General features: G+C 40.6%; 1 protein-coding gene across 1 annotated transcript; it reads left to right on the top strand.

Annotated features, from left to right (window-relative positions):
- The first annotated feature begins 252 nt into the window (after positions 1-252).
- LOC139534196 (leucine-rich repeat neuronal protein 3-like) lies at positions 253-2722 on the top strand. Its single transcript, XM_071333093.1, has one exon. It carries the CDS (start codon positions 470-472, stop codon positions 2588-2590), a length of 2121 nt encoding a protein of 706 aa, XP_071189194.1. The 5' UTR covers positions 253-469; the 3' UTR covers positions 2591-2722.
- The last annotated feature ends 17246 nt before the right edge of the window (positions 2723-19968 follow it).

Consider the following 19968-nt stretch of genomic DNA (forward strand, 5'->3'; position numbering starts at 1 on the left):
ATGTCTAAATCCCCTTTGTATGATGCACCCAGGTTTTCTGTCAATGTATTCAGTTTTTTCCCCTCTCTTCTTTTACAGGTGGGAATGGACTCATTTGACGATGCTGGCAGCAAGTAACAACGTCGAGAGATGGATGTGATTCATCTTCAAAAGAAAGCAGAGCGTTCTGGCTGCCCCAGATGTGCTTAGCAGGACTGTAGCTTCCTGAGGTATATGTACCATCGTTATCTACTTGGGCCTGTATGACTGAAGTCTTGACTCCAACCCTTACGCCCAGGAGGGAAAATTGAGCGGTTGGACGCCAGTACAACCACAGAAAAACAAAAGCCCCCTGGGAAACCCTCCCTACCGGTGGGGGGTAGTCAGTCGCTATAGCAACAGCAACAAATTATTCATTATTTGTGAAGTTAACAGCTCAGACCACTTAATCTACAAAGACCAATTACTTACTGGAGGGAATCGAGCCAATATGAAGGACGTGTCATTTGTAGATTGTTTCTTCGTGGGCCTTGCCATGACTGCCTTTGTTCTGGCCTCTGAGGAGAGAGTCGATTGCCCTCAGCTATGTGTGTGTGAGATCAGACCCTGGTTCTCTCCCAGCTCCGTGTACATGGAGGCCCCAATTGTTGACTGTAATGACTTGGGACTTTTCACTCTGTCTGGGAGATTACCAACGGACACACAAGTGCTATTGCTGCAGACCAACAACATTGCAAAGATTGAGAGACCTTTGGATTACCTGGCCAACATCACAGAGATTGACTTGTCGCAAAACAACTTATCCTCGATGAGTGACATCCACCTCGGGCGGCTGCCTCAGCTGCTGTCCTTGCACATGGAGGAGAACTGGATACGCCAGCTGCCAGATAGCTGCCTGGCAGAGCTGGCCAACCTTCAGGAGCTTTACATGAACCACAACCTGATCTCCTCCATCTCCCCCACGGCGTTCCAGGGTCTCCACAACCTCCTCCGGCTCCACCTCAACTCCAACAAGCTGCAGACGATCAGTAGTGAGTGGTTCGACACCATACCCAATCTGGAAATACTCATGATTGGGGAGAATCCGATCACCTCCGTTCAAGACATGAACTTCAAGCCCCTTTGTAATCTCCGAAGTCTAGTTCTGACCAGGATGAACCTATCGCAGTTACCCGACGGCGCTCTATCTGGCCTCGACAACTTGGAGAGCATCTCGTTCTACGACAACACCTTCCCCGAAGTTCCCCACGCAGCTCTGAGGAACTTAAAGAACCTCAAGTTTCTGGATCTAAACAAGAATCCCATAGGGAGGATACAGCGTGGAGATTTTGCAGACATGCTCCACCTCAAAGAGCTGGGCATTAACAGCATGCCGGAACTGGTCTCTATCGACAGCTTCGCCCTCAACAACCTCCCCGAACTGACTAAGATCGAGGCCACCAACAACCCCAGGCTCTCTTACATCCATCCCAATGCTTTCTACAAACTGCCCAGGCTGGAGACATTGATGCTGAATGGGAACGCGCTCAGCGCCCTACACAGGATTACCGTGGAGTCCCTCCCCAACCTGCGGGAGGTGAGCATGCACAGCAACCCCATCCGCTGCGACTGTGTGGTCCGCTGGATGAACATGAACAAGACCAACATACGCTTCATGGAACCGGATTCGCTCTTCTGCGTGGAGCCTCCCGAGTACGAGGGCCAGCATGTCCGGCAGGTCCACTTCAGGGAGATGACAGAGATCTGTCTGCCTCTCATCTCTCCTGAGAGCATGCCCGGGCACGTCAGCGTCGACAACGGGAGTTCTGTATCGCTCCACTGCCGGGCCTTTGCCGAACCCGAACCGGACATCTACTGGATCACACCTTCTGGTACCAGGGTCCTGCCCAATACCGTTTCAGATAAATACTATATGCACTCAGAGGGAACGTTTGACATCTACGATGTAACAGAGAACGAGGCTGGACTGTACACCTGCGTTGCCCACAATCTGGTCGGCGCAGACCTAAAGTCAGTCTCGGTGGAGGTGGATGGATACTTCCCCCGACCTGCCAACGGCTCTTTGGACGTCAACATCAAATCAGTGCAGTCCAACTCGGTCCTGGTGGCCTGGAAAGCCACCCATGGCGGTCTGGCTCCTAACATAAAGTGGTACAAGGCTTCCGACCCCAACCACCCGACCATGGCATTCACTGCACGCGTACCGTCTGATGTGAAAGTGTACAATCTCACACATCTGACTCCCGCCACCCAGTACAAGGTGTGTGTGGACATCCGCGGCATCCTCTACAAACACGACACCAAATGTGTCAATGTCACCACAAAGGGATTAGAGCTGGTGGCCAAGGACACTGAAAAGTGGCACGCGGCAGTAATTGCTGTCTTTGGTGTGCTTCTCGCTGTGATTTCAGTGGCCTGTCTGCTTATTTATGTGTCTCTGAGGAACCACCACCTTTGTGGGGATTTAAGGAAATGCCACTCCAAAGTGTCATTGACGCCGGTGGCCGGCCTGCACTCTCCTTTTACGAGGCTGTGGGTCTCAGGGAACGGACTGCCAACTGCAGTGGAAGTGAAACCCACAGTCATAAATGTATCTGACAATGCCTTTTAAAGAACTATACGCCCGTGGAGCTTACCACACAATCGCAAAGAATGGACAAAGCGTATAAAAAGGAGAAACCTGCAGTAACTGTTTAAAAATGTGCATCGGCTTCCTTTTAGCTTTGACTCTGACATTCTGGAAAAATATACACCATCATTGAATTGAGGAGTAACCGGTAGGAGGGAGACAGACCACTCTCTTGGTTACAACATAGTATCTGACGTGGCGGCTTTATAACAATGCAATTGCTTTATCAAGCTAACATCACCAGGGAGACCGTTTTCCCTGCTCAAACATACAGTTCGACATCCCTGGGTTCTTCACAGAGTACAGATAGAATAAGAGAATATGATGACGATGGTGTTCTCTCTCTTGTAATTGACTGTTAAATGTGTTAAGAGTAGTGGAACTGTCCTTGTGGTCCCCAAGCAATAGCGTCTGTGCTGTACAACATCCATAGGTGGGATAGAGATGACAACTGTCTATAACGGAGGAACTATGTAGTAGAATAGACAATAATAATGACTATGGTGTAAAATTTTTGATGAATATACCCTTTTTTCTATTTAGAAAGAGAGGATTTTTGTTTTTTCATTGATAAATTGTTATATATTCTATCTGCTAATGTAAACATAAATCCTCTGTTGTAATATCTGGACAGTAAACTGGTGTGATATTAATAATGACAGACACAAATTACTCTCATAACATCATTATGCTAAATAAAATGATACTGCGTATGGGTACAGTATATATACTGGGCATTTAAGAAATGAGAGGGTATTTAAGAAATGGTTTGTTTGCAAGTGTTTGAAGAAGGATCGAAGAATCTTGACAAAGGCAGACCTTGAGTTGATGGTGAGTTCATGGTCTGAATGTTGCTGTCTGTCCTGACATCTCCCAGAGAGGAATGATTGTGGTTTCCCACTGGGCAAAAACAGGTTAAATCAACATTGTTTCCACATAATTTCAACAACAAAAAATGATATGTGATGACGTTGAATCAACGTGGAAAACTGATTGGATTAGAAAAATGTCATCAACATAAGGGTATTTCGTCTTTCCCCCCCAAATTTTAACCTAACTCCAATGACATGGTGGAATTTGTTGTTGATTTCACGTTTAATTCAAGTTGACAACTCAACCAAATGAAAATCAAAACTAGACGTTGAACTGACGTCTGTGCTCAGTGGGTTGTTATGCCCCGGTAAGTGCCTACTACAAGAACTACACAAGAAGTACACAGGAAGTACACAAGAACTACTACAGAGAAATAACAACAAGGCCATGTCATATCTGCAGACTCACAAGCTAATCTCAAGTACTTTTAGTGAAAATACATTCTTAGTATTTTTGGCATATAAACATTTAAAAAAAACGTTGCGTTCTTGCTTTGGGTGTAAAGTTATAAAAGCCATTTTTATATTGACTGTACTGTCTGTGATATCTGGGCACAACTGGGACTGAGATAAGAATCTGTGCTGAGGAAAAAAAATGTAATAAACATCAACGTTTCTTTGCAATCATAGGGTTAGTCCCTCTCTCCCCTTTCTTCAGAGTGCTGAAATAATTTTTATTATCTCACTACATGACAATCATCACAGTGGACTTGATGAAAACACGATACAGCCTTTTGTGTTCATGACCTTTATATTGCCAGGAAACCTTGATAATGGTCACCCAGCATTTCATATAACAGCAAAAATGCCTATTGTAACACAATGTGAATATACTGTATTATACGAGTTTGTATGTATTTTAGCCTACATTGTTATTCCCAGATACACCCCAATACAGCCTTATTAACTGGCTCGTTAGGAACATGTTCATTCTTTAGACAGAGGTCCGTGGTCTGAACAAACCCAGCAAAGTCAGTGTCACAGTCAAGTAGAGCGGAAAGACACAATGTCCCAATGACACAATGTCCCAATGACAACGCTCTGCAAGGGAAGTCAGACGGTTAAAGCTTGCTCCAAAGCAGTCGGAATCGGAAAATCGCATTATATTTGTTTCATTAAGGATCCGATGCTGGAGTCCCGAACATAAAAATACCAGACATGATGAATGTCTGTCAGGGGCCGAGTGACATGGAGGATTTATCAGACAGGACCTGCCTCGTACATCACTGCAGCCTTCAGCACCATGGACAGGGCTTTTAGAGCTCAGCCATTTGTCATAGACAAAGGGAGCTAAAATGTGAGCAGAGCCCCTCCGCTCAGGTAGTGGCTCAGGTCAGACTGAGCTGAACGTTGCCAGTCTGCCCGAGTCTGACGCACACAGAGGCACACACAGACTGTACATACACTACCGTTCAAAAGTTTGGGGTCACTTAGAAATGTCCTTGTTTTTGAAAGAAAAGCAAATTTTTGTCCATTAAAATAACAGAAATCAGAAATACAGTGTAGACATTGTTAACATTGTAAATCATTTTTTATGGAATATCTACATAGGCGTACACAGGCCCATTATCAACAACCATCGCTCCTGTGTTCCAATGGTATGTTGTGTTAGCTAATCCAAGTTTATCATTATAAAGGCTAATTGATCATTATTAAACCCTTTTGCAATTATGTTAGCACAGCTGAAAACTGTTGCGCTGATTAAAGAAGCAATGAAACTGGCCTTCTTTAGACTAGTTGAGTATCTGGAGCATCAGCATTTGTGGGTTCGATTACAGGCTCAAAATGGCCAGAAACAAAGAACTTTCTTCTGAAACTCATCAGTCTATTCTTGTTCTGAGAAATGAAGGCTCTTCTATGCGAGAAATTGCCAAGAAACTGAATATCTCATACAACGCTGTGTACTACTCCCTTCAAAGAACAGAATAAACTGTCTCTAACCAGAATAGAAAAAGGAGTGGGAGGCCCCAGTGCACAACTGAGCAAGTACATTAGAGTGTCTAGTTTGAGAAACAGATGCCTCACAAGTCCTCAACTGGCAGCTTCATTAAAGAGTTCATGCAAAACATCAGTCTCAACGTCAACAGTGAAGAGGCGTCTCCGGGATACTGGCCTTCTAGGCAGGGTTGCAAAGAAAAAGCCATATCTTTGTCCAGTGTCTGTGTTCTTTTGCCAATCTTAATATTTTATTTTTATTGGCCAGTCTGAGATATGGCTTTTTCTTTGCAGCTCTGCCTAGATGGCCAGCATCCCGGAGTCGCCTCTTCACTGTTGACATTGAGACTGGTGTTTTGCAGGTACTCTTTAATGAAGCTTGTGAGGCGTCTGTTTCTCAAACTAGACACTCTAATGTACTTCTCCTCTTACTCAGTTGTGCACTGGGGCCTCCCACTCCTCTTTCTATTCTGGTTAGAAACAGTTTGCGCTGTTCTTTTGAAGGGAGTGGTACACAGCATTGAACGAGATCTTCAGTTTCTTGGCAAATTCTCGCATGGAATAGTCTTCATTTCTCAGAACAAGAAAAGACTGACGAGTTTCAGAAGAAAGTTCTTTGTTTCTGGCCATTTTGAGCCTGTAATCGAACCCACGAATACTGATGCTCCTGATACTCAACTAGTCTAAAGAAGGCGAGTTTGTTTCATTGCTTCTTTAATCAGAACAACAGTTTTCAGCTGTGCTAACATAATTTGCAAAGGGTTTTCTAATGATCAACTAGCCTTTTAAAATGATAAACTTGGATTAGCTAACACAACTTGCCATTGGAAAACAGGAGTGATGGTTGCTGATAATGGGCCTGTGTACGCCTATGTCGATATTCCATAAAAAATCTCCCGTTTACAGCTACAATAGTCATTTACAACATTAACAATGTCTACACTGTATTTCTGATCAATTTGATGTTGTTTTAATGGACAAAAAAATTGCTTTTCTTTCAAAAACAAGGACATTTCTAAGTGACCCCAAACTTTACACACAAGCAGGCAAGCACACCCACACAAACACAGATACACACACACACACACACACACACACACACACACACACACACACACACACACACACACACACACACACACACACACACACACACACACACACACACACACACACACACACACACACACACACACACACACACACACACACACACACACACACACACACACACACCTTGTGATATCTTTACCCTGAAGACATCATGAGGTGCTACTGTGGCTAAAAGCTGTGTGCTCTATGTGCCCACAAGGAGAACAGTGTGTTCTTAGAAGAACCAACAGCTCGTGGGGTATTATTATGTTTTATCACGAACCCATGATTTGATTACATCCTTGGATGAACAGGCTCAAGACTTATCCACAAATTCGTTTCTCCCCTCTGTCTACACCTCTCTCCCTCTCTCTCTCTCTCTCTCTCTCTCTCTCTCTCTCTCTCTCTCTCTCTCTCTCTCTCTCTCTCTCTCTCTCTCTCTCTCTCTCTCTCTCTCTCTCTCTCTCTCTCTCTATCTCTATCTCTCGAAGCGGGTATGAACTCAGGTGATAGCTTTTTCCCTGTAATTGTACATTCCCAGCCACCTATATGAGAGACATCGGGATTTAACTTAAATCCTACATGAAAAGAGCCAGTGAGGTGCAGCCATTTAATCCACAGAGGGCGTAAAGAGAGAGAGTTTCTGATGAATCTTCAAATATTTTCTTTGATTCACTTTCTGCTATTATTTATAAAAAAAATCCCCATCTGCAATGCTGAGATATTAAAGCATTCTCTCTGTGCACATTGGTTTTTATTATCTATGTGTATATTAAGGTATTTCGGCCAGTTATACAGTTCCATTTAATTATGCAAGGATCATCTCTACCAATGTCAATCTCCATGGTGGTAGAAGCTATTATTAATGAGCTCTTATGGAATTAAACAAATGTATATAACATTTTAAGACAAATGTGGTAATAATGGTTAGTTTATATTTGCTTTCGTCAGTCTTTGCTTTATTTGTATTTATTGCGTGTGCTGTGGGTTATGAAAGAGGATTTCATAAGTATAACATTGTTTAATAATTATTCATATGAATGTATAAATCAAAGTATGCGTAATGCCATGTGTAATGTAGTGTGACAGTCAGTGTGTACTACTGTGTACTATTCAGTAAAATAAGTAAATGATCCATTGGAAGCAATAAGGAAACTCTCCTTTCTCTTTCTCGGCATCTCCGTAGAAAGTTACAATCTATCGGTTTCCACTGTCCGTAGTCATTTGTGCTCGGAGTCCAGCCAGCCAGTCTTCAGCAGAAAGATCCATGTATACTAGAGTTGTTATTTTGTTAATCGATCCATTTGAACACTACGCACTATAATATTTACACAACATACAAAGTGCAAACCTTAAAATGATTTTGAATACTAATAATGTGCACATCAATAGTATTGTTTGAACCTTTGTCTTTATTCACACCAGAGGTCAAAAGCCTTGAATGGAATTATTGAATTGAATCATTTTATATAATTTCACACCATGTATAGAAAACACACACAGCTAGCTGTAGATGCCAGTAGCAGGTACTATAAAAGATGTCAAACAACTCTATAAGCTCTCCATATACCTTATTACAGCTAGACATACCTACATAGGTCAGCCTGGGCAGCTACTGGCAACATTTCCAATAAAAGTGAAATGTCAACATTTATTTATAATCCCAGTGCAGCTATATGGCACCTTAAATGTATTAAATGTAATTATTTATCGTAGACGTTACCTGAGTAGCCAGCAATCACAAGAACAGCCAAGTTGACATTTAACGATTTACTGTGACACAGAACTAGGACTTTTCTTCTTTGTCACATTAGAAAACCAATCTCAATCTCTTTGCCTTCTCCATTTAGCCTATATGACAAATCAATCATTTGCATCACAGAAATGCAAAGTCAATTTGAATGTTTGTAGATAACCCAACCAGTCCACAAACCTTGACCTGGAACAGCTGATAATAATATCAAATGACAGAGCGAGACATTTTGTGTACTCCAAACGAAGCACCTTTGTTGTCACGAACCTAACATTAGTCCAGACAATCTCCATTCCTGACATGCATTGCAATGTATTTCCTGAAATGTAGAGACAGGACGTCATGGTGAATTTGCCATAGCTTGTCAAAGGGAAAATGGTCAAATGCCATTTGTCTGTATCTTTCAGTTCTGCCTGGCCTCTCCATTTCCATCTAAACAACCATCTCTCCCATATCCTTTCTCCTACCTCCCGCTCCCTCTCAGATAAAGAGACGCTGTCCGCCCTACCGCCACATGCAGACAGAAAGACACTGACTCTCTCTCTCTCTCTTACACACACACACGCACACACACACACACACACACACACACACACACACACACACACACACACACACACACACACACACACACACACACACACACACACACACACACACACACACACACACACACACACACACACACACACACACACACACACACACACAGTCTCCAAAAACACATCTGCAATCATCAGTCGCTTTCTTCTTACGGAGCCAAATTGATTGGAGCTCGGCTGTGAGGCTAATAGAGCGTTGATCCATAGAGGACTGTTATCACATTTGCATGTTTCACTTGATTACCAACCTGACACTGCCAGTAAAGTTACCACACGTGCACACTTGGGTGTCTTTGACATTTTAAATAACAAAAAGTAAACCTGCAGAAAGTAAACAAAATTCCCCTTACATCGGAGCGTCCTATAGGCATCATATAGCATTGTCTTACGTCAGATAGCGTGACGACTCCGTGCCTCCGTCTGCAGTGCCGGTTGAGGGACGAGGGTCGTGTAGGAGTGACGCCACCTGTAGGAAGACAATGAAGCATAGTATCTGTTAGACATACACATTATGATGTAAACATTATGAGACGTTATTGACAAACAAAACAATGAAATGTGTCCTATACATCTTTCCATCAATGAGAAAATCTAGTTCAAAATGAATGGAGGAAGGATATGACACCATGTGGTGGTTTTTGTGCTAATTGGCCATCCCATCCTCCCATTGCCAAATGGATAATTGCTTTCCTGATCATTGGTGGATCGACTACACTCCTCTCTTGTTTATGTGCTGTTTCCTTAGCGAGCAGAGCCATGCCTGCATGCAGCTGTTATGAACAGATCAATGGCAAGCAAACCTAATGGGCTGTCCTCCACGTGCATGTGCTTGCAATGATGGGGAGAAAGAGTGAAAGAGTTCAGAGCGTGCGTCGCCTGCAACATGATCATGATGAGAGGGCTGTGTTTTCTAAATGTTCTAGAATCCTGGCTGTCCATGGTCATGTTCTAGATTAGAACCTGCTCTAAGAATACCTCACAATTGCCATTTGCTATTTTGCTCTGTAGGAGAGACGAGATGTCTGGCCTGGATGGAACTCATCTCTCTGTGTGTTCTGCTTTCCGCGAGAGGTGGCCTCATTCTGGTGATGTAATGACGACAGAGTAGAGATGGATTTTGGTAGATGGGGATGGAGAGAGGAAGGAAGGCTCTGGAGGCCTGTTCAATATAGGAACGGAGACAGTCAAAAGCCACATCCACAGCAAATACAATGTGCTCTCCTTTAACTGAGGTCTCACCAAAGGTCGTTATTAGGTCATTGTTACTGGTATGGGAGTAAACATGTTCTGTTTTATAATGTCCTTGCTGTGTCTCTGAGTATTGATTGAATCCAGGGGTTTCATTTCATTTACAGTACGTCTAATGATCTGTGAGAGGTAATTCTCGGTATGTTATCAAATTGGCTTCGAGAAATATCCTCAAAGCAGGTACCTAGCCTAATATGGCATTATGATAATGATATACCCGCATCCGAAGCAGGCTTATAGTATATTATGGTGTTTCCCATTTGGACTCAGAGTAGCATGGAGAAATAACATGCTAAATAAATGACATGTTAGAGATTCATGATTATACTGCTCAAGCGTATGATTTCCCCATCATTCACAAAAACCGGAATAGCTATATTTACCACACGGTTGTGTGTTGTGGTAAATCTGTACATGTCAAATGGCAACCCTCAAAAGGAAGGCAACATACATACAGTGCCTTCAAAAAGTATTCGCACCCTTTGACTTTTTCCACATGTTGTTGTGTTACAAAGTTGGATTGACATTTATTTAATTGTCATTTTCTGTCAACCATCTACAAAAAAAATGATGTATTGTCAAAGTGGAAGAAATATTATAACGTTTGTAAAAAATTAAATACAAATAAAACACTAATACACAGCATCTTGATTAGATAAATATTCAACCCCCTGAGTCAATACATGTTAGAATCACCTTTGGCAGCGATTAGAGCTGTGAGTCTTTCTTTGTAAGTCTCTAAGAGCTTTCCACACCTGGATTGTGCAACATTTGCATTCTTCAAGCTCTGACAAATATGGTTGTTGATCATTGCTATACAACCATTTTCAGGTCTTGCCATAGAAGAACATGTAACCCTCCTGTTGTGTTCGTTTCATGTTAATTAATTCTGTGTTCCCCGGTCCAAAATGACCGCCCCATTATAGCTGATTATAAATCCATAATAATCCATATATTATCAGCTAATGTTGTGTTAGATGTTTTTATCAACTTAAGTTATTGTGAACATTACAAGTTTTGAACTTCTATTTTCTATTTATGGCCTGTAGGCCTCATTGACCTGAGCTCATACAACTCGTTTTTGAGTTTAAAAAAAGCATAATGTATGGATTATTTTGACTATAACAAATACTCAGATGAAACACTTTGTGCTATTTATCACAGACTACTTTGTGTCAAAGTTTAACAAGTACTCTCTTCTCACCAGTGTCATGATCAAAGATATGATCAAGAGCCTCACATAGAGTATATTGTTTGGTCATTGTGCTGCCACGGAATGAATTGTGAGCAAGGCCTCAAAAAAGCTTTATATACCAGAGCTGTGAGAAAAGATCTATATAATATTGAAACAATGTTGCGATTGTATGTGAGAATGCCAAGAGGTATGGTTCCCGTGGGGGAAAGGTTCCTGTGGGGGTTGCCATGGAAGCCAAGAAGGGGAGTGAGGTGTGTGTGTGTGTGTGTGTGTGTGTGTGTGTGTGTGCTCAAACACACATGCATGTGGGGGTCTGGGAGAGGAAGTGTGTCCATCTGATGAATGGGCATGTGCCTGAACTCAACTTTATACACTAATTGTAGTCTCACCCATTCATTTCTAATGACCGGTCATTTTTGACAGGGAACACCACAGGTGTACAAAAGTTAAATAAAACACCCAAAATGTAATAAAAATCATCAAAATGTATTGTGTGTGTTCTGATGCCCTGTGTAGACATGGAACCTTATGACAATCAGATTAAATGACCTACATTTTTCAGAGAGAAAACTTGTGAATCGGTCCAATTCGACCAGAACCCAGCAGGAGGGTTTAAGTCAAAATTATAACTCAGCCACTCAAGAATATTCACTGTCTTCTTAGTACGCATCTCCAGTGTAGATTTAACCTTGTGTATAAGGTTATTGTCCTGCTGAAAGGTGATTTCCTTTCCCAGTGTCTGGTGGGAAGCAAACTTAACCAGGCTTTCCTCTAAGATTTTGCCTGTGCTTAGCTCCATTCTGTAGATTTTTTATCCTAAAAACATTCCCTAGTCCTTCACGATTACAAGCATACCCATAACATGATGCAGCCATCACTATGCTTGAAAAGACGGAGAGTGGTACTCATTAAATGTGTTGTATTGTATTTTCCGCAAACATAACATGATAAGTGATGGCTGCATCATGTTATTCAGGGCAGAAAGTTAGTTGCTTTGCCACATTTTTTTGCAGTATTACTTTACCGTCTTGTTGCAAACAGGATGCATGTTTAGGAATATTATTATTCTGTACAGGCTTCATTCTTTTCAATCTGTCAATTAGATTAAGATTGTGGAGTAACTACAAGGTTGTTGATCCATCCTCAGTTTTCTCCTATCACAGCCATAAAATTCTGTAACTGTTTTAATAAAGTCACCATTGGTCTCATGGTGAATTCCCTGAATGGTTTCCTTCCTCTCAGGCAACCGAGTTAAGAAGGACGGCTGTATCTTTGTAGTGACTGGGTGTATTGATACACAATCTCTAAAATGTAATTAATGACTTCACCATGCTCAAAGGGATATTCAATGTCTGTGGGATTATTTAAGTTACTCTTTAAAGAGATACTATTATGGGGTATTGTGTGTAGGCCAGTGATCAAAAATCTAAATGTAATACATTTTAAATTCAGGCTGTAACACAACAAAATGTGGAAAAAGTGGGAATACTTTCTGATGGCACTGTACATCATTCATTATACATCTCTACCCTGATGCTTTATTCATTTGTATATTTTCTTCTATCAAAATTAGAGCATGTGTCCAGCATGTGCTTAGAATGCTTCCATGCTCATGCGTTATTCTCTATGTGGTGAATTCCAATGCTAATTTCCTTAGCATTTTGGCATGTTTTTCTAGATTTAGAACATGAAACAACATTTATAAAGCAAACATATTTCAACTGGTTAAGCATTTTTTGCAGAATTGTGATTAAAATATATTTTTTAATTGGGTTAGCCATCAGTGACGGAGTTGACAAGCCACTGTTCTCAAAACAGACATATTTTTGCCTCTAAAAATAAAAGTTCAGTATAAACATTTGTAAAATATGGAAAAGTATTACTTTCAAAATCCCCAATAAAAACATAACCATTCTATCAGATATTTTACTCCTCTGACGGAGTTGACAAAAATAAATGTTATTTTTCATTTAAGTGGTATACACAGTAGCAATTTTGATTTTACTCAGTTGCTTTATGACTCAAAAACGTAATTAAATGTAACATATTTGACCCAAAATTAATATTCTATTGTAATCTATAGGGCAAATGGAGTTGACAGTTTATGGTTGTGTCCATGGTGATTCTAATATTGTTTGTTTAAAATAAAACGTTACAGATCATGAATTGTCATCTTTCAAACTTTTTGGGAGTTTGAAATTGGGATCCTTTGCTTTGGCATTTCCAGACATAGAGCAGGAAGTATTTATTAATTTAAAGTATTTATAAAATTCCTAAAACAAATATTTTACTAATAAAATTACCCTAAATGTAAAGGTTCTTCTCAAATAATGCAACAACATAAATTGTTTCAACTATAGAAATAAAGTTTCCCTGCCGGAAAAGGATTTTCCTGGCTTTCAAGAAACCCTGAACTAATTTCCTGCTATTTTACAAATTTTTCCATGAAGCTGAGAGAAAATGTTGCAGTTTTAAAGCAAATTTCCTGTAATAAACAATAGTAATTCAGGGCTTATGATGTGTTCATATGAACATATGTCCCTGACCCCCCCCCCCCCCCCCCCCCCCCCACACAAAACAACTATCTTGCGGACTGTGAACCACACCTGCAAAGCCTGTTAAACAACTGCATAAAGTAAGTCTGAATACTAACTACTGAAAGAGCATAGGAATGGCGTGCCTAAGAAAGGTGTACAATTCCTACGTCTGAATCGGGCCCAAAGGGGGAATGCAGCAGCCAGCTGATACAAGCCATCCACGTCTGAGGAAGTCAGGAGATGACATGGAAACATACCACGAGGGGCAACAGTGAGCGCTGTTACCTTCAAGTAGGTTTCAGTTTTGCTAGGGCGTTGTGGATTGGGGATGGTGGATGGGTGCTAAGGATTGCATGTTTGAATCCAGCGATCCAAAGTTGTTTTTAATATTTTTGTTTTAAGCCTATCCCAAACCTTAACCTTTACCTTAACCATTTGGAGTTAATGCCTAACATTAAGATTTCGGAGTTAATGCTTAAATTTAACATTAAACAGTTCGAAAATGTGACTTTTGGAACCACTTTGAAATTGGGTTTGAGAAATATGAATGAACGTCTAATTATGACGTAAGACTGTGAGAGCTTGTTGGAATTCTGACTCGCGTGAAGCGTGCATAGATGGAACATAATTCCCTTTTTATGTACGTTTCTCTCTTCTCTCTTCTGACGACCTTAAGCATGAGAATAGCATGGGGGTGGAGATCAAAGGTGTGGTGAAGGGGTGTCTAGAGATACAGTACACTGTATTTGGACCTTGACTTAATTCCCTTCTAATTACACCACCTTTAATTGCTATGAAACGATGAATACGGTCTAGCAACCTGTCGGTTCCAAGTGGAACCACATCTACTTTCTTTCCTCTGATATAAATAACACCATTCTCCATGCACTGCAATTTACAAATGGATAAGAGCTATTGATAACAGCTAAGCAAATGAGTAAGCCGTTTGGATAAGGGGATTGGAAATATATAGTGCCTTCAGAAAGCATGCATGCCGCTTTACTTATTCCACAATTTGTTGTTAGAGCATCAGTTATTTTTTTTTTCTCACCCGTCAGCCTGAATTGAAAATGGATTACAATACCCCATAATGACAAAGTGAAAACAGGTGAAAGAAATGTTTACAAATGTATTGAAAAGTAAATACAGAAGTATTAACACCCCTTTGCTATGGCACAATACCCCGTAATGAAAAGTGAAAACATGTTTTTGGATGTTTTGCAAATTTATAGAAAATTAAATACAGAAATATTTAATTTACATAAGTATTCACACCCCTTTGCTATGACACTCCACGTCTAAATTGAACTCAGGTTCATCCAAATTCCTTTGATCATCCTTGGGATGTCACAACTTTACGAAAGCCACTCCTGAGAAAAAGGCACATGACAGCACACCTAGAGCTTGCAAAAAGGCACCTGAAAGACTCTGAGATCATAAGGCAAAAGATTCTGTGGTCTGATGAGTCAAAAATGTAACTCTTCAGTCTGAATGCAAAGTCCTGTGTCTGGAGAAACTAGGCACGGAACAATGAATGGAGCCAAATAAAGGCAAATCCTTGATGAGAACCTGCTTCAGAGTAAAACGACCTTAGACTGGGGCGAAGATTTACGTTCCAACAGGACAATGACCTAAAGCCTACAGACAAATCAATGCTGGAATGGCTTCAGAACAAGAATGTAAAAGTCCTTGAGTGGCCCAGCCTAAGCCCAGACTTGAATCCCAGTGAAAATCTGTGGAAAGACTTGAAGATTGCTGTTCACTGCCACTCCCCATCCAACTTAACAGAGCTTGAGAAAATCTGCAAGGAAGAATGGGAGAAAATCCTGAAATCCAGATGTGCAAAGCTGATACAGACATACCCAAGACGACTCAAAGCTGATACAGACACACCCAAGACGACTCAAAGCTGATACAGACACACCCAAGACGACTCAAAGCTGATACAGACACACCCAAGACGACTCAAAGCTGATACAGACACACCCAAGACGACTCAAAGCTGATACAGACACACCCAAGACGACTCAAAGCTGATACAGACATACCCAAGACGACTCAAAGCTGATACAGACATACCCAAGACGTCTCAAAGCTGATACAGACACACCCAAGACGACTCAAAGCTGATACAGACACACCCAAGACGACTCAAAGCTGTAAACTCCGCCAAAGGTACATCTACAAAGTACTGACTCAGGGGTGGGAATACTTATGTAAATTAGATATTTCATTTTCTATGCATTTGCAAAGATTTCTAAAAACATGTTGTCACATTGTCATTATGGGGTATTTTGTGTTGAAGGGTGAGAAACCCCCCCAATCTCATCAATTTTCAATGTAGTGTCACGTTCTGACCATAGTTCTTTTGTATTTTATTTGTTTAGTGTGGTCAGGGCGTGAGTTGGGTGGGTTATCTATGTTTTGTGTTTCTGTGTTGGTTTTCTCGTTTGGACTGATATGGTTCTCAATAACCATGTTAGTCATTGTCTCTGATTGGGAACCACATTTAGGTAGCCTGTTTTCTGTTGGGTTTTGTGGGTGGTTATTTTCAGTCTTTGTGTGTCTGCACCAGACAGAACTGTTTTCGGTTGTTTCTTTATTGTTTTGTTATTCAGTGTTCAGTTTTGATTATTATTAAATATCATCAACACTTACCACGCTGCACCTTGGTCCTCACCTTCTTCCACCGACGACAGCCGTTACATGTAGGCTGTAACACAACAAAACTTGTAATATGTCAAGGGGTATGAATACTTTCTGAAGGCACTGTAAATGACAAGTGTTTTAGATCTATTTTACCTTGTGATCGATCGCTGGAGACAAATGTGAAACCAGTCAGATGGCAGCAAACTGAGGCATATCAAACATATTACCTTTTCCACAGGGAAGTTTATGAAATGCTGACATAACTTGGGATGACATTTGGAGACACAAGCTATAGGTTTCCGTAGCCAAGTGCAGATGACAGTATAGCGCCAAACCTACCGAAATTATTTATGATTTCTCGAACGTTTTAATTATACGCCCAGACTTTTCACTGTATTTTTTTAACAATTTGCATGATGTTAAATATTAGCCACTATCGGTAGCCACCATCATTTATACCCACATACATTTATAACTGTCACTGACTTAAGTGTTCGTTTCCTTAAATGTTGCGTCATTCCATTGCATCGTTATTTGACCTTTCTTTCCTCTGTCACGTTCATGTGGTTGAGGCTGCTAGAAGTAGATGGTTCATATTAGGCTAACGTATTACAGGTTTGGGACATGTAGTCTATTTGAATCATTTTGGAACGCAGGCCATACGTAGTAGTTTAAACCTGGAGCCTGGAGCATGGTTCACGAGGACTGGACTGTTGTCATCACAGTTCCATGATTAGTGAGGATTATCGAGGTAGATTTATAGGACTGTTCAACCCTCATTGTACACTTTTATCACCTTCCAATATTTAATGGATTAAACTATTTAAAATGGCAGCTTTCAGGATGAATCAAACCACTATTTTTGATTTACCAATATATGTTGTGTGTGAAGGCTCTCCGAACCTGTTTTTTTTGTGTTATTTATAATAACTTTCGTAAGATCACAGTATTTTTAAATCTACCAATTGGTGCTGGAAAGGAGAATATGTGTAAATATACATGGCTTTCTTCATCTATCGCTAATATTCTGAACCGCTCTCTCCTTATACAGTATTCTAGTGAGTCTGTCAAGAAATGTCTAATTAAAGGTACACCAAATTTAAAGGGAAAACCCTTTGAATTCGCCCTTTGTTGACAAAAATAGATGCCTAATTAGATTTTTATAGATTTTTTAAAAGTCGTTCCTAAAGCTTCTCTGTCGAATCCTTTGTTCTCGTTTCATGTTATCGACATTCCATACCATTATTATCCATCTATAGAATATGTAGGCACATTGTTCACCACATCATTCGGTTGCCTTGGTTGTTGTTTTGATGCCTGTCAACGCTGCTTCCTGGTTCAGCTTTTATGCTAAACTTATCGGGAAGCTGGAACATGCTTCGTTATCAAGTCTCTCTGGGACTGTTTTCAGTCAGGTCTCATTGTTACATACAAATACCTATACTGTATTATCCATAATAGGCGAGTGGGACTGAATATATGGATTCTAGTTGTGACACACTGTAAAATTGCAAATGTCATATCCTTTCATTTCATTACACAGTTCCTTAGAAACTAAAATAACAATTGCCCAACCAAAAAATAAATAATGTGTTTCATGTTCATTATCCTTCCAGTTGATTTCTTCCTCCCTTTCTCTCCAGCTGTCTCCTCTCATTCCGGATAATACAAATCCTTCAAATTAAACCAGATCACTGCAAAAAGGAACTGCAATTTTATATTGACGATGACTTCATCAGATGAGTTGCAATTGAAATGAGGAAGGAGAGTTACTACAGCGACACGCATGGCGCCACAATCAGCTTCTCAAAGTCAGTATACACATTTAAGCAGTGCACAAACTTAACATGATGAACAGGAATGACATTTAATCTTACGGGTGGCCAAAAATAACTAACTGAAAGCCACACCCCCAATAGACCACAACTCCTGAACGTAATTTAAAGATTATATTAACAAAGACCCAGAATGAAAGTGAATAAAAACCCACCTGATGGTGAAATTAACTCATGTTTGGGTAATCAAAAAGCGTTGCCTATTGGGGGCCAGGCTTTCAGATAGTTATTTTTGGCCGACTGTGAGAGTAAATGCCATTCCTGTTCATGTTAAATTCGTATACCGCATATTTTAATTAAGTACTCTAAATACCCCAATTCATGTTGTTCATTTCAAAAGAATACAAGATAAACATCACTGACACCATGCAAACCAATGAGGGTTTGGAACTTTAAAGTCAATAATCTCATGATCATCTTTTTGCAGATAGAATCTTATTGTCCTAAACTCTCAATTTGTAAGACTCTCTCAATCCAGTCGAAAGAAACGGTGATAACGAGGATCATCCTCTCTCTCTGAAGCCTCAGTCCATTAGCGGCACCACTCCCTCTCTCTAGTGATTGGGCAACAATGATTCCTGAAGCATTGAGCATTTCCAGCCAATTGTGTCAAAAATAGGTTCATTACGCGAGGCTTTGATCAAAACAGTGTACATTAGTGGTACCTGCTGGTCAAAATAATTTAAAACAGACAAATTATTATAGATGACGTCACAGGGTAGCCTTTTGTCCAAAACTGATACCAAACTAATCAGGTGGTTGTTCGACAAAATGAACCTTTGAACGTCATTGTGCTTCTGATAAAGTGATACAAGCAACGACACACTGTTTCGAAGTAAAATGCTTTGTGACGCATGCCTCAGAGCTCCGGTATCTCACTACCTCTACCTTTTCCCAGGCACAGTTCAACAGTCAATCCTATATTCCATGATCCAACGGAGCCACCATCATTAAAATCAAACCAGAAAGGACTATTTTTATGGACTTCACTGGCCTTTGTTAGAGCTCTCTTTCTCTCTATTCTCCAGTGTTAAATCAACAATAACAGGGTTATTGGGCCGGTGTCTATACGGGTCCACACTTTTGAGTGTTATTCAATCTGAATCGTGGAACTTCAGCTTTCCAGTGTGATTGAAATTTAAAGGCAATGTTCCCGCTTTAGCGGTGACTGTATTCACGGTAAACGCTGCATATGTCGACTCAATCAGAAATGACTTTACATTTTTATCTCAGTATCTCAAACACTTCAGCCTTACAGATTGAATAGAGCCATAAATTAACACTGTGCTTAGTGTTGACACTGTTACACTTCGTCAGTGTTAGTGAATGAACACTTTCAGTGTTATGCAATAACACCTCATATAGTATTTTTAACACATGGAAGTCTACAGTGCCTTCGGAAAGTAATCAGACCCCTTGACTTTTCCCACATATTGCAACATTACAGCCTTATTCTAAGAATGGGATAAACTCCCAAAAAACAGGTGTGCCAAGCTTGTAGCGTCATACCCAAGAAGACTTGAGGCTGTAAATGCTGCTTAATGTGCTTCAACAAAGTACTGAGCAAAGGGTCTGAATGCTTATGTAAATGTAATATGTCCGAATTTTTTCAATATACAGTTGAAGTCGGAAGTTTATATAC

The sequence above is a fragment of the Salvelinus alpinus genome, chromosome 11 (assembly GCF_045679555.1).
Source record: "Salvelinus alpinus chromosome 11, SLU_Salpinus.1, whole genome shotgun sequence".
Classification (NCBI taxonomy): Eukaryota; Metazoa; Chordata; class Actinopteri; order Salmoniformes; family Salmonidae; genus Salvelinus; species Salvelinus alpinus.

Coding starts and splice junctions, on each gene's coding strand:
- LOC139534196 (XM_071333093.1), top strand. CDS start 470: ATGAAGGACGTGTCATTTGTAGATTGTTTCTTCGTGGGCCTTGCCATG.